Source organism: Poecilia formosa, unplaced genomic scaffold (genome assembly GCF_000485575.1).
Source record: "Poecilia formosa unplaced genomic scaffold, Poecilia_formosa-5.1.2 Scaffold255, whole genome shotgun sequence".
Lineage (NCBI taxonomy): Eukaryota > Metazoa > Chordata > Actinopteri > Cyprinodontiformes > Poeciliidae > Poecilia > Poecilia formosa.
The window spans coordinates 183,437-197,402 of NW_006800194.1; the positions used below are offsets into that span (position 1 = coordinate 183,437).

A 13,966-nucleotide genomic window follows, 5' to 3' on the forward strand; every position below is an offset into this window, starting at 1 on the left:
ATCAGAAGGCGAGCAGCAGGACATCAAAATAATTAAGCGTCTTGAAACCTGAAGACGAAGAGCCTTACTTCAACATCCACCAGAAAGATACGAGTGAAAAGAAAACACACCAGTCTTACTTATGTGATTGCAGCAGTTAATTATTAGTTAGTTACTGCAAAGTAATTGAAATGAAAAGCTAAGTTAACATCCCCCAGTGGCTGATCAGGTTTGGGGAAAATTCTATTGAAAATGTGACAGTCTTGTTTGCAGAGTGTCAACATTCAAATGACCATATCTTCTTCATTTTTTTTTTATTTTGTGTGTTTGACATCATTAAAAGGTTAGAATTCATATTTTCAGAATCTGTAAATAACTCAAAACATCCCAAGGAGACTTGTTTCCTGGTTTTGTCCTGGTCAGTCACCTATATGAAGAGCTAGTGAGGATGTGGAATTTGTGTGTTTTTTGTTGTTTTTTTCCAGTTAATTGAGTCTCTGTGTTGTCGCCTCTAACCCTTGATTGTTTCCAGCTGTCCCTCGTTTCCTCTGACTACCCTCTGTGTGTTTAACCCCACCTGTGTCACCTGCTCCCTGTCGGACCCTGTCCTGTGTCCCGTTCCAGTCGTATTTATCGTTACCAGTGTCTGAGTTCTTGGACTCCTTGCTCACCTGTGCTGCCTGGACCTCTGTACTTTGTAATCATCATTAAAACCATCGTTTCTCATTGCCACCTGGGTCCACCGCGCTTCCATCCTCGCCACAATAACCACAATTCACGACAGAGCTGATGTTACAGTGAGCAGGGTTAACCTCCTCTACAGTTTTAAAGACGCATAGAAATTGATTAACAAGGTAAAAATGTTTGACTAAAAGTCCCCAATAACTGGTTAGGCTGTCAATCTCCCACAATTCCACTCTTACATATATTTCTACCTATTATTGGCGGAAAGGCTCAGTAAATTACACTCACTGAAGTATTTTATTGACTAATTGTGCAGGTGTTCATTTAAAACCAAACGAAGCCATAAAGATTAAGCTTTCTGATAATTAAGAACCTTGTGATGACCTTTGTTTCACCATTCTGAGTACAGATTTAGCAGCTCTGCTGCTAAAGATTAACACGAGAGGTTTATTCTTAGGCTTATTATGTAATAAATGGTCATGATAACACAGAGGAAGATGAGAGCAGAAAGTGCACCAGTCAGACTGACTGTGTATATGTACAATGACAAAAACTGCATGGTGTTCAAACAGTAGTAATGAGGAGATTATTGCTATTGGCTTATATTTAAATTCAGACATGAAAACTGGATCAGGACCAGCTAAAGTGCCTTATTATGCGTCTTCTTTACTTTGTCATTAATTCAGTAATGACAAATAATAAACACTAAGCGGGAAGAAATTGTACATTTGTGAGATGCAAAAAGTCCAAAGAGATGTTCTCGACAAAGCAAAGGGAACTACTTAACGTTCAGAAAAAAACCTGACTGGAGGGAAGATGGAGAGACGTGGCGGCAAATTTCTGTGGACTGTAATCTCACTTGCAGTGCCTATAAAAAGCACCTACCCCCTTGGATGATTTTTGGTTTTATTGCTCTTACAAATCAATCATGATCAACAAAATTTGGCTTTCTGGCAATAAATAAAATAAACCTTCTAAGTCAAAGTGAAAAGGGATTCCTACAAAATAGTGACATTATCTAAACCTGCTTGTCCTCGCAGGGTCACCCAGGGAGTCTGGTCTCTGTCTCCAGTGGCCATCAGGTTGGAGGCAGAGAACACCGTGAGCAGGTCGCCAGGGCAACAGAGACAAACACACGCACACCTAGAATTATAAGACCAATTAACCTGAAAGTCATGTTTTTTGGACTGTGGCAGGAAGCCGGAGAACCAGGAGAGAACCCACACATGCACAGGGAGAACATGCAAACTCCATGCAGAAAGACCCTGGGGATGGATTCGAACCCAGGACCTTCTTGCTGCAGAGCTACCGACTGCACCGCTGTGCAGCCAAAATTAATGACAATCAATTAAAAATATGTAATGTATAAGAATAGACTGTATACATATTCACTTCCTTCCAGTCGGTATTCAGTATTGATCCCCATGGCTGCTGACCCAGCAGGGAGCCAGCGTGGCTCTGTCTCAGGCTGGATGCTGACGTTCTTCCCAGATTGGTGGGGATCATCTAGCCTAGCCACACACTCTCTATGAGACTGAGGTCTGGGCTTTGACTAGGCCACTACGGAACTCCCACCTTGTTGTTTTCAAACCATTTCTGTGTAGCTCTAGCCGGACGCTTCGGCTCGCAGACCAGCTGGATAATACATAGTTCTCATGATGACAGAAACTAATCGTCCTCCAGGATTTCCCTTTTTTTCTGCTGCCTTCATCTGACCTTCAACATTTAAGAGCCTTTAAGGACCTGCTGCTGATGCAGCACGATGCCGCCAATGCTATGTTTCACTGCGGGGATAGTGTGTGCAGTGTTTGGTATCTGCCAAAACATTTTGTCTTGAAACCAGTGGCTTCCTCTTCGCCACACTCCTAAAAAGCTTTGGCTGGCAACAATCATCAGCTGACGCTTTACCTGCCTCAGCGTAGCCGTGGTGACCTGGTATCTTCTCTCACTAGTCATGCTGTGATGACAGCCAGGAACACTGATGAACCACTGCTGATCTTTGCTCCACTCACTGTAAGACTACTGGCACCAAAGACGCCAAATTATTTTGACCATGATTGATTTTTAGAAGCAGTAAAATTGTAAAGCATCCAAGGGGTGAATACTTTTTACAGGAACTGTATCTGCCACTGCCTAACGGGCAAACTTTAGGAAATAACCCCAACATGCCGCAGCCAAACCTTTTAACAACATTAAACACAGATGTGAGGTGTTTTTCTGGCAGGTGGAACCTGATCGCCCACAGTGCGACCGTGCTACTTAAGATCTGAAAGCACTTGAATGCATTTCTTCCAGAGCGGCCAATGTGCTGTAGAAGATCACTTACATCCTGTTTGAGAAGCCAGGATGGGCAAGTGGAGCCTTTTAACATCGTAGCAGGGAAATGACGGAAGCTCACGTCTCAGAGACGAGGCATCAGCTAAACAAACCACAACTAGGTCAGCATGAATTATGGATCAGCAGTCAGAAAGCTCAGCTGTAGATCTGACTTGATTACTTGTGATTTACAATTCAATCGCAATGCGACCATGACTGAATGTGCTGCACCTTCCCTACAGATAAAAAGGAAGAGTCCTGTGTTCAGCTCACAGTTAGAAGCAAATAATTGTAGTAAGGACTTGACTTGTAACAGATTCTAACCCAACATGCTGTTCTCCTCCTGGGTTCTACAGGACATAATCCTCTCTTCATGTAGTTACTGAGTTACAAATAACTTTTCATTATTTGTAACTCAGGTGACCTGACTGAGAAAATTTCATCTTCATCAGATCTGAATGCTGATTGGCCAGTTGGGAACTCAAGAATCCAGCCTGATGCGAGAGCACTGCATACAGCATACTTAGCATGCTATACCAGGCTGCACTGACTGCACTGGTTCAGCATGTCAGTGTTATACCAGCACATCTGCACTACTACATAGTGATGAAGATTTTAAGTGTCAGTGAGGTAATACAATTGAGAATATTGACAATAAAATAATTTATTTAATGGGGTGTGCATAAGACTGACATGACATTGTCATAAGCATGACATAACACCTGTCATGAACATGAAGGAGTCTTTATGAACATTTATGACTGTTGTAATGAAGTGTCATTCGGTAAATAATGACATTTTTAATGCAAAGTTGCTGTAAAAGTTGGATTAGAAGTCCATTAAAAGTGCCAACTTTGTATTAAAGTGTTATTTACAAAATAATGCAAAGATGGCACTTTTAATGGACTTCCACGGCAACTTTTAGAGCAACTTTCCATTAAAAGAATGACAGTTCATGACAACGGTCATAGACGTTCATAAACACTCCTTTCATGTTCATGACAGGCGTTATGTCATATTTATGACAGTGTCATGTCAGTCTTATGCACACCCTGCCAAATAAAGAGTTTCCAATTTTCCTTAGTGCATTTCTAAATGAGACTGCCTCTCAGCCGAACTGTAGATGAAACGTTACTTTGCGTGATGCAGAATGCTGACATAAATCACTTTTAGGTAACCGGTTTAAATAATAAACTGAACGTGGCAGAAAAATACTCTCTGAATGATTGGATTGAATTTACTAAATATTTCAGGATGCAGATTAAATATATTTTGTAAAGTACTTTGAGATCAAATTTGTTGTGAACAAATGACATATATGCTATTTGAACTGAACTTTTCTTCACTATAGATTTGGTTGTTTTGGACCCGATTATTTCAGGTATGTAAAGGAGTCGTCAGCCGCACATGTATAGTTTGGGATGAACTGGCAAAATGTGGCAAAGTGCAAGTCAAGTCTTAAATCTGGACTGATTTTTGTCTCTGGAATTAGTAAATTGATATCTGTTTATCCCCGCATTCATATTGTCCAACACTTCATTATATATTGCTTTAAACCAGATTTTCTTCTCATCCTGAACAATTTTTTAACAACATTGAAAACCATTTTCTACATCCATATTTAAAATCTTTGCTCTCAATTCTATATAGTGAAGATGTTTAAATTGAAGGTACAAATTGCAACATCATGAACAAGATCGAGTCTAGTAGGGAAAAAATGAGTCATTTATTCTGAATGAACAAAACAGATAGTGACTTTATGATGACATTTTCTGCTAAGCGCAACAAGAAGTGCTTCTCCAAAGGTAAGTTATATTATTTTGCTTTTAAACGATCCAAAATCCTTTAATACACCGTTCATTTGGGGGGGGAAAGTTATGTGGGCATCATTATGAAGCTACAGCAAACATCAACAGATTGCTATGAGCCAATGCCATCACATAATAATCCATCAACACCACTGGCTAATAATCAAGATGATCCTTTCACAGTGCAGCAGCTGCAGCCTGCAGCTCACATAACGGCTAAAACTGTTACTCGACTGTCTGTATGTCTGCACATTACATCAATAGACACAAGCACAAGGCAAAATAGAAAAAAAATATCATTGGTTTAATCTGCAGGTTGGAGGTCATGTCAAACTCTTAATTGAATAAAATTACCTAAAATAACTAAGAGTTGTCAGTCATGGGAAAAAACAGCACATCCTAAGTAAATGACTGTATATCAAGTTTTAAATTTTAAATACTGATAGATTCAGTCAAATATAACTGATTCAATCTTTGTTCACTTTTTTCCTCCAGTTGTCTGTAGCTGAGAGCGAATAATGTGTGCATGTCAGAGAAAGGTGAGAGACTCACCCTGTTAAAGGTTTTGGCCTGGAAAAGGTGTCCGTTCACTCGGTAGAGCTTCCTCCATCTTCTGGCCCCGCGGCGGTAGACTGATTCTGGAAAACAGACAAAAAAGCTGAAAAGCCGCAGCATGGTGGCCTTGCTAAGGCTTTATAATAATATAATGTTATAATATGTTCCATCATCCCACTGCAACAAATGCTTTTAAAGCCATTTTGCTTTTCATGAGGTCGATGATGATTTTATCAGTACGAATCAGGTCATATTTAAAGCATATTTTACTACAAGGTTTTTGTATCTTTACTGATTTATTTTCTCGCAGAGACGCGTTTGCTTTTCAGCCGAGTTAGATGAGCTGTAGTTTGATGAAACAGCTCTTATGCTAGAAAATCAGTAACAAGCAGGATGTAAACACAGTGACTGAGCTGCTGGGATGATCTCCCAGTAACAATTCATTAGCGGCTCTCCCAGACTTCACTGGTTTCCTAGTATGTCTGGCTGCTGTTAGTGGATGTGGCTATGATACATTCCTCCAACAACTCATTTCCCCCTCTGTTGCCATGGTAGTCAGACCATATATCTGCCAGCTATTGCTAGTGAGGATGTCAGGATGACATTGTCTTCTAATAAAAGCATAGCTCAAGATCAAAGCTCACTGTGTGACGTTTGATGAAACTGACTGAAGCAGAGCAGCAGGAGGAAGAAGATGCTGACACCTCACGGTTTTGTACCAGCATGCCCCGAAGTGAACTCCAGATATTCTGATCATCTTCTTTGAGAACAAAAATGTTTTATTCCACCTCTGGATCTGAAGCATGACTACTTTCCTTTCCAAAAAAAAATAAAACTCATTCCATCCCATTTAACAACCATCCCATCGTTCATCCCATCTTTGTGGCTACAGAAAATAAACATGACACTTTCTCCATGGCTACACTCTGGTGTGTAACAATATGATCTATTTAGATTCAACTATCTAAGCAGATTAAGTTGTTGGATGACTACATGCTGCATGATGCACATGCTGAAGGTTTTCTGGTTGTGTGATGAATGTCCGTGTGATAATAAATTCTGTTTCTATCTCTGTGATTCAGGGTTGGTGAGATCAGCGCGAAGGATCGGAAACAGAAGCAGGCCAGCTCCTGAAATCAGTTCAAGTCAGACTCTCATCTGTTCTCTGAATAGAAGTGAGAGATGTTACACCTTCTTACATCTCATACTAGATAATAATAATACATTGTATTTAGTTTAAAATGATATGACAAAATGATAAAATCACTTGAATAGAAAGAGAAAAGGGCATCGGGTAGAATAAGACAAAATAATAACATTAAATATTAAAGTAGTAGCACAACCACTAAGAAGAAATTTGTTATTAAAGTTATCTAAGTGACGTTACATTCAGGAATTGTGTTGATCTCTGTGATTCTTACAATCCAGAAAACATGGGTGAGTCAGACAAATCAAATGAGTCACGTATTGAATTGGCTAAAATAAATGTGGGCTCTCCCAGCAGGATTGGAGACATCGACATTCAAGGTGTTAACTGGCTGTCAAGAGAAGGCGGGTCACTGCAGAGGGCCTGTGGAATGTGAGGGAGGCTCCGTGTTGACCGCTGTGGTCAGGAAAACATGAGGATCTTATCCAAAACACAGCACACAGCAGAGTTAGCCAATCATTTAAACAAACACACACAGATAAACATCATGGCACACAGGATGAGACTAATCAGAGTGGGACCGAGTGGGACCGTCCGACACAAACACACCAGCTGCGCCTGATTGAGGTGAAGCTTTACGAAGCTGGCAGGCAGCTGCAGGTCTGCAGAATCTGTTACAGTCGCCAGATCAACAAACAGGAGAGACCACAGCTCCCTGTGCATCCTCCTGAGGCAGTCAGCACAGCTAGACTAACGCAATGTGCTTGGCTTTAGACTCTGGCTCCTGACTGAAGGATCATCTGCAGGTCATTCAGGTTGCAGGAGAGCACGACTGCAACCTGTCCAGTAGATGCTGAATTTGGAAATCCTGGGAGATGCTTGACTTTCTAAGAGGTTTAAATCTACAATCTCTGGGAATGTAAACAGACACTGCTGTTTACATGTTACTCATTGCCGCTTTGGCTGGATGGATGGAGCTAGCGCCACTGGACCTAGCAAACGTCATTTACCCAGAAACCATCCATCCGTGTGACAAAATTTTATTTAAATTGAAAAACCAAACAGTTCACAGAGTTTTTACTGCACTGTCTAAAATGAATAAAGTAAAGTCTATCGTTACAACTAATTGTGGATCCATTTAACTAACCTCACAGATAACGCTTCGGTGACTACAGCTGTAAACATCGCTTATCAACTATACAGGTGACCTGGTAATGGATTATGAACCCAAACCCAAACACACCAAAGAGATTTCCTCTTTCAGTTTCTTCCTTCAGGTTTAATCAGATTATCTGTTGTTGCTAGAGTCCGCTCTGTCCCACTTCAGTACGATCACTTAGAGCCCAAGTCCTGTCTCCTCCATTCCCAGCCTGAAGGTCAGAAATGCTGATGATGCTGCTACAACACGTTTGCACTTGCCTAACGCTCCTTCGAATCACTGACCAATTTCAGCACCATCCTCGGGAGAACACAACCGCTCCAGCGCCCCATTTACGTTCCAAAGAGCCAGAGAGAGAGAAGGGGGGGGGAGGTCAGAGAGGGAAGGAGGACAACAGGTTACATAAAGGGAGAGAGAGAGAAGGGGGGGGGAGGTCAGAGAGGGAAGGAGGACAACAGGTTACATAAAGGGTAAAATACAACACCTCCAGACGTAAAGGCCAACACGCAGAGTCCTGCCATTCTCTCCGTAGAGGGGATAAAGACGAGCATCCAGCGTGCCACTGATGGACTGCAGGCTGAGAAATGAGCCGAGCAGCTGAAGTTCAGGGCGGTACAAGCAAATCTACCAGGACATCTACAAAGGCTCGACTCACTTCCAGACATTGTTCCTTTCACAGGAAAGTAGCAGCAACAAGTTACTGCCAACAAAACCCGCCCTTTCCCTCATACACAAACACAGTGGTCATGGTGTAACGACGCACACCTTGTGCTCATGTTGCTCTGCCGGAGTACAGCTTCTCGCAAAAGTCTTCGCAACATTTAAACTGTCAATGTTTGTTAAGCTCCAACCAAAAATATCAGCACATTTCATCTGGATTTTATGTGACAAACCAACACAAAGTAGTGACTGGTTGTAAAGAAGTAGAAGTAAGAAAATTAAACTTGCTTTCTAACATTTTCCTACTAATAAACATGTCGAGAGTTTAACCTCCTTTCCTCTGACACCGTTAGAGTAAATGGGGGGTTCTGCAGTCTCTGCAGATTTTCCACAGCATCGGATGGCAGAGGTACAAACCACCTCGTGGGATGGCAGACAAATCAGTGCCACGTGCTGATGAGTCAGTCCATCTAGGTGACACTGTGCCAACAGATCTATTGCCATGTTACCCCCGGAGCCAACTCACAGCACCGAGCAGTGAGGTGTGCATACGAACACCATGCGGCGCATCAAAGTGGGCGATGAGGCCAGTATGAGCCGATACAGTATGAGAAAATGTTGACGCTCAGCATCAGAGACTTAAAGCAGTGACTGAGCTCCACAGTCACTCGGCTTAAAGACATCATCCTAACGCTTCGTAAGACCTCAATCTGTTTTAAACAGTTTGATTTATTCTGCTCAGGAAACTGTGAAAACCTCATTTAGTTCATGAACTGATCCAAACAGTCACAGTGAAGACCCCACCCCCAGGGGGGCGGGGCTGTACATGTATGGTCTATAGCCAATATCTGGACACAGATACTGGCTAAACACGCCGAGTGATTTCAGATATGCAAGTAAAGAAAAACAAAAACAAAAAAAACGATACAAGTTGATATGATCCACCACGCTATCCAATTTCACCTTCATTCACTTGCTTTGCAGCAAGTACGCTTCAATGGGACCGGTTCAGTTGAACAGACTTCATCACACTAATGCAACACAACACAAACACGTCTTGTCTGCCAGGTATAGCGCAGATTTATAAAACCTGACTAACAATGAACAAAAAACACACAGCAAAGCTTTAATACTTGTCAGCCTGCAGGTGTGATCGACAATCATCCAGTAACTCAGCTGTGAGGAATAAATGCATTGTGTGCATCATCAACAATAAACATGTAATTTGTTTGTTTTCTTTTACAACTACTTGCTGTGTAATGCAAAAACATTCAGTACTGCTTCAGGCTAGCACCTGTATCAACAGCACTTCTGATAGTTAACCGGAATGACCGTCATGTTCGATTATTGTTGTGGTGGACCAATGCAGACAGGGAGAGGCATCGAGCAAACGGTGAAGATTTAATGAAAAATGATGATCAAAACAAAATTTACAGCCAACGAGCTGAACACAAAAATCAGGAGCAAAACAGTTAGTGGGTACGGGAAGAGCGCGGTGCCTCCCGTCATGCTGTGGTTAGCCTTAGGTTTTCAAAATGCGTTTTCGGCTCCTCCCTGCATAGTGTTGGTTCCTCTAGGACAGGGGTGTCCAAAGTCGGTCCTTGAGGACCGACTTTGGACACCCCTGCTCTAGGAGCTAAAAAGTGCATCAACAAGTCAAATGTTTGTAATAGCTAGATTTGCAATAAACTATATTTAAAACAGCTGGTAAGGTATAACAGCCATGTACTGGTTGTTTAATAAGAAGTACATTGCTGGTGCACAGAGACACAAAGTAATACCAGCTGGATTGTATTCATCAAGCTGCTGGCCATCACTGAAGCTGTACTATCAGCTGAGGCATGTAACTGACAACAACACGGCTACTGTGAAATCTCCTCCTGTCAGTTCTACAGAAACTCCCAGGACAGAGTTCTTGTTCACGTCTTAGAAGAGCGCCAATGCAGAGAGCTGTGAGGGCTTCAGAGGCTGACTGGCACAGTGAGCTACAGAAGGTTTTAAATGTGAGCAGACATTCAGAAGATTCATGGTGCTGCATGCTGTGAGGGGAAAAAAAAAAAGTCAAGATCAGCGAGCACCTGCAAAAAAAAAAATCTGATCACAAACACTCCCTTTTCCTTCCACTGCTCAACGTTTGATCTTTTAGTTGTGAGAGCAGCGCTGCTGAAGGTGGGCCGGACCATAGCATCACAGCTTTCTGTGTTTCGCATTCCTGCTGTTCCTGCAGAAAAGCCGTTCTGTAACAACTGAATATGTTCAACATAATTCAGGTTGATGCATTTGAAGGACAATACTACTCAAATTTTAAAACGAATCAATAAGATAATTGCACCTGTATGTACTGTTCAGTCATGTTCTGTGTGGCAGACAGAGGTTCAATCAGCAAGCAAAGAAAACCTGGAGCAGATCTGATCTCCGTTCAGCTACAGTGTCATTAACAGAAGAGAAACTGGACTGGACCCAGTGAACCTTTGCTTTAATAAAAGACACATAGCGAAGTCCTCCTGAATCCTCCATGTTCTCCTACCTTTGATTCGAAAATAGAAGAGCAGCGTGAGCAGCATCCCTCCAGCCGGAAACCAACCAGTCCTTCATCCTCTGGATCACCGGCTGACTTCCAGATCAGGAAATCTCCTCCTCATCCTCACCTCTTCCACATCTCTATATCAGTCTCACAGAGCTGCTCGTCTTTCCGCTCTGCTCTCCTCTCTTCCCTCCTCTCCTCCCTTTTTATTCGTCTGTAATCTCCTGAGAAGTGCTCATCTTCAGCTTCCTGCCATAAACAGGCCAAGTTACACACATCAGACGAGACGTGGCAACAGAAACCTCCTCCAGCTCCACCACTAACCTGTTCTAGTCCTAATCTGGTCGGGCAGCTGAAGCTCCTGGCAGAAGGGAAAACTAAACCACAGCACTGAGCCTTTTTAGAGCAGTGTGCAATAGTGCTGCAGTTTCAGCTTCTTGCCCACAAGATGGCAAAATTGGTTGTGATATCTGCAGCAGCATCATCTGCTCCCTCCACCTTTTAAACCAAAAATAAACCTCTTACTTGTAGAAACCAGATGAAATCTATATGTTCTCTCAAAGCAAATTAAAGGAGCAGTTCTAACAGTTATGTGTACGTCTGGATCACCAAAGACAGCAGGTCACAGGTGGCATTTAGCCGTCTCATTTGGACTATTGTTGCTATAAGTTAAAAACAGACACTGCAGGAAATGTGAGGATTTTTGATGAAAGGTAATTTATCTCTATTCCCTATTACATTTTCTTGTCAACTATGTCACTGCTTTTACTGTGGAACTGCTAAACAAGGTCATGGACTTCCGATTAATTGGTTTTGTGAATCAGCCAGTTTTTTTTTTCTCACTGATTTTGTAGGCCAAGTTCAGTTATGCCGAAGTTGTGACTAGACAAGTGGAAATGTTTGGTTCTAGTGTGTACGATTCCTTACATCACACTCCACCATCACAGCCTCTTCGAAGTACCTGGTTAAATTTTATTTTTCTCAGGAATGTACCTACAACCGTGGGGAATGTCGGTTTTTGGAGACCTACCACTGCTTCAACAACCTCTGCCAGTATCAAGACAGGTTTAATGACTGACTGAGGGTCAGTTCCTCCTCTCTATGGAAATGAAGGACACAGCAAAGCGGCAAGCTCCAAATAACACTAAAAAGACGATAAAGCTTATTTCAGACATACATTTTGTGTGTTGATAATGACGTTCTAGTCATTGGTTTGATAGTTAGCGCTGCGTGCTAGCTTTTAGCTGCGTCCTTGAGGAAATAACTCTACTGCATGTTTTGAATAGAATTATTTGGCTTTGTTTTTTTGACGTCTTCGTCTGTGTCTAATGCATTCCGTGACGTTCTTGACGCTAAATGTGAATGCTTGTTTACTTCGTTCATATTGTGGTAGCATTCATATTTTAATAGGCATCTGGCACACATGTACACGATATTTAAAGTAGATTCCATGTTATAGGTTATTGGTATGGATGGCGAGTGTAAATAGAGTAACAACAACAATGCGATGCATTTCTTTGAATGTAGGTTCTCTACATTGGTCATTAAGCTCATCCTGGTCATCTCGGGACAATAAAATGATCCTAGAAACAATAATGGCACAACGAGCCTCGTCACATCACACAGCTGCTCAGGACTGATGAGGAAACATCTATCTATGGTAACGTAACTTCCAGACTTCCTACATGCCTGTCTGAAAAAGCTCTGTAAGAATAATCAAGTCCAAACAGCAGACTCACAACTCTCTAACATCAACCGAGTTCATGTATTTTATTTTCGAACAAACTGAAACTACAATGTGTGATACGTACGGTAAACAAAAAACCTCCAGCTGACAACATGACAAAAGCCATAAATTCAGCCATAAACACAGAGACAGGCTCACAGTAGAATCTCCGTCTCCCAGCCAAATCCAGACTGGGACAGGCTTTGGTCTTCTCTTGCCGGCCAGTGTTGCAACAGCAGTGAGGCTGTTCAAACATTTTCTGAATTCTTCAACAGTGACGAGGGAAGTCTGGAGACACTTTTATCAGTGCAACCTTCAAGACATTTCTCCTTTATCTGAATTTATCTGCAGCAACCTGGGTTAGGCAGCTATTTTCTCTGAATCAAAACTTTCTCTAAAATAAGCATTAAAACACAGATAACATCATTTTAAAGATATTTATACCACCACCCCTCAACTGTCATGAAAACACCAGTGTGCTTGTAAACCTGCTGACTTTCACTAAGTGTTTTGAAGGTGATAGCTAAAGGGTTTTTAAGGAAGTGAGTAGCTGAAAGAAAATATAGTACATTGCTTTTTTTTTTTTTTTTTTTTTTTACCTTGTTACTGGCTGTGTTTACATGGGCTGCCTTCCTGCACTATTCTGCTCAATTCTCATCTCTCTTCAAAGCTCAGTCTGGGCTTTTACCCATTGACTGGGATTTCTACGGTAGAATTTCCACTGGGCCAAACAGCGAACAGAAGAAGATGTGAATGATGCGCTGTTTTAGAAATGTAGCAACAGGCAATGAGGAAGTGAAGGAAGCCGTTCAGACCGTGTTGGTCACGACTCACGCTTCCAAATATTGAATTAACAATAGTGTGACCAACACGGTCTATCTCCATTTCTCTTTGCTGTGGACAATGGTTGATTACAGCGCAGGAAATTTCTGGTAAGCTTCATGGCGTTAAACTGGCACATTACATGTTGAGGTTTTAACATTTAAAACCTCAACAGAGTTCCCACCTCCAGTAAACAATCATTTAACAGGCTCCAATTGATCCAGTCATTTCAGGTATGAATAAAACTTATTTCTTTCCAGAAAGAATTTTGCCTGTCAATCCTCTAAAGACCGACATTCTCCCTGTTGCTGTCGCCCCTGTTCCTGCCACACTTTTTCCTTCCACTCACTTTTCTGTTGATATCCTTGGATACAGACCAACCAGCTTCTTCACCCGTTGTGGCTTCCACTCCTTGCGAAGGATATCGATGACTTCTGGCCAGTCAGCACTCTTCCTCATGATCGTGTCCTACTGACCCAGAGTTAGAGGCCATTCAAAGGCTCAGGAAAGCTTTGCAGCTGCCTTGAGTTCATTAGCTGATTAGGGCACGAGACCATGAGTTTCCATAAATGAGATTTTTCAAAGG

At 41.9% G+C, this 13,966-nt stretch overlaps 1 protein-coding gene across 6 annotated transcripts in view; it reads right to left on the minus strand.

Moving 5' to 3' along the window:
* Positions 1–13,966, minus strand: part of prkcz (protein kinase C, zeta) — a 98,712-nt gene that overhangs the window by 51,807 nt on the left and 32,939 nt on the right. For 3 of the 6 annotated variants that reach the window (XM_016680718.1, XM_007570075.2, XM_007570074.2), the window contains exon 5: positions 5,340–5,425. In XM_016680718.1, the coding sequence (XP_016536204.1) occupies positions 5,340–5,425 (86 nt within the window). Of the gene's footprint in view, positions 1–5,339; positions 5,426–8,132; positions 8,224–10,835; positions 11,199–13,966 lie in introns of those variants that run through there. The other 3 variants (XM_007570076.2, XM_016680720.1, XM_016680719.1) reach the window with 3 other exon arrangements.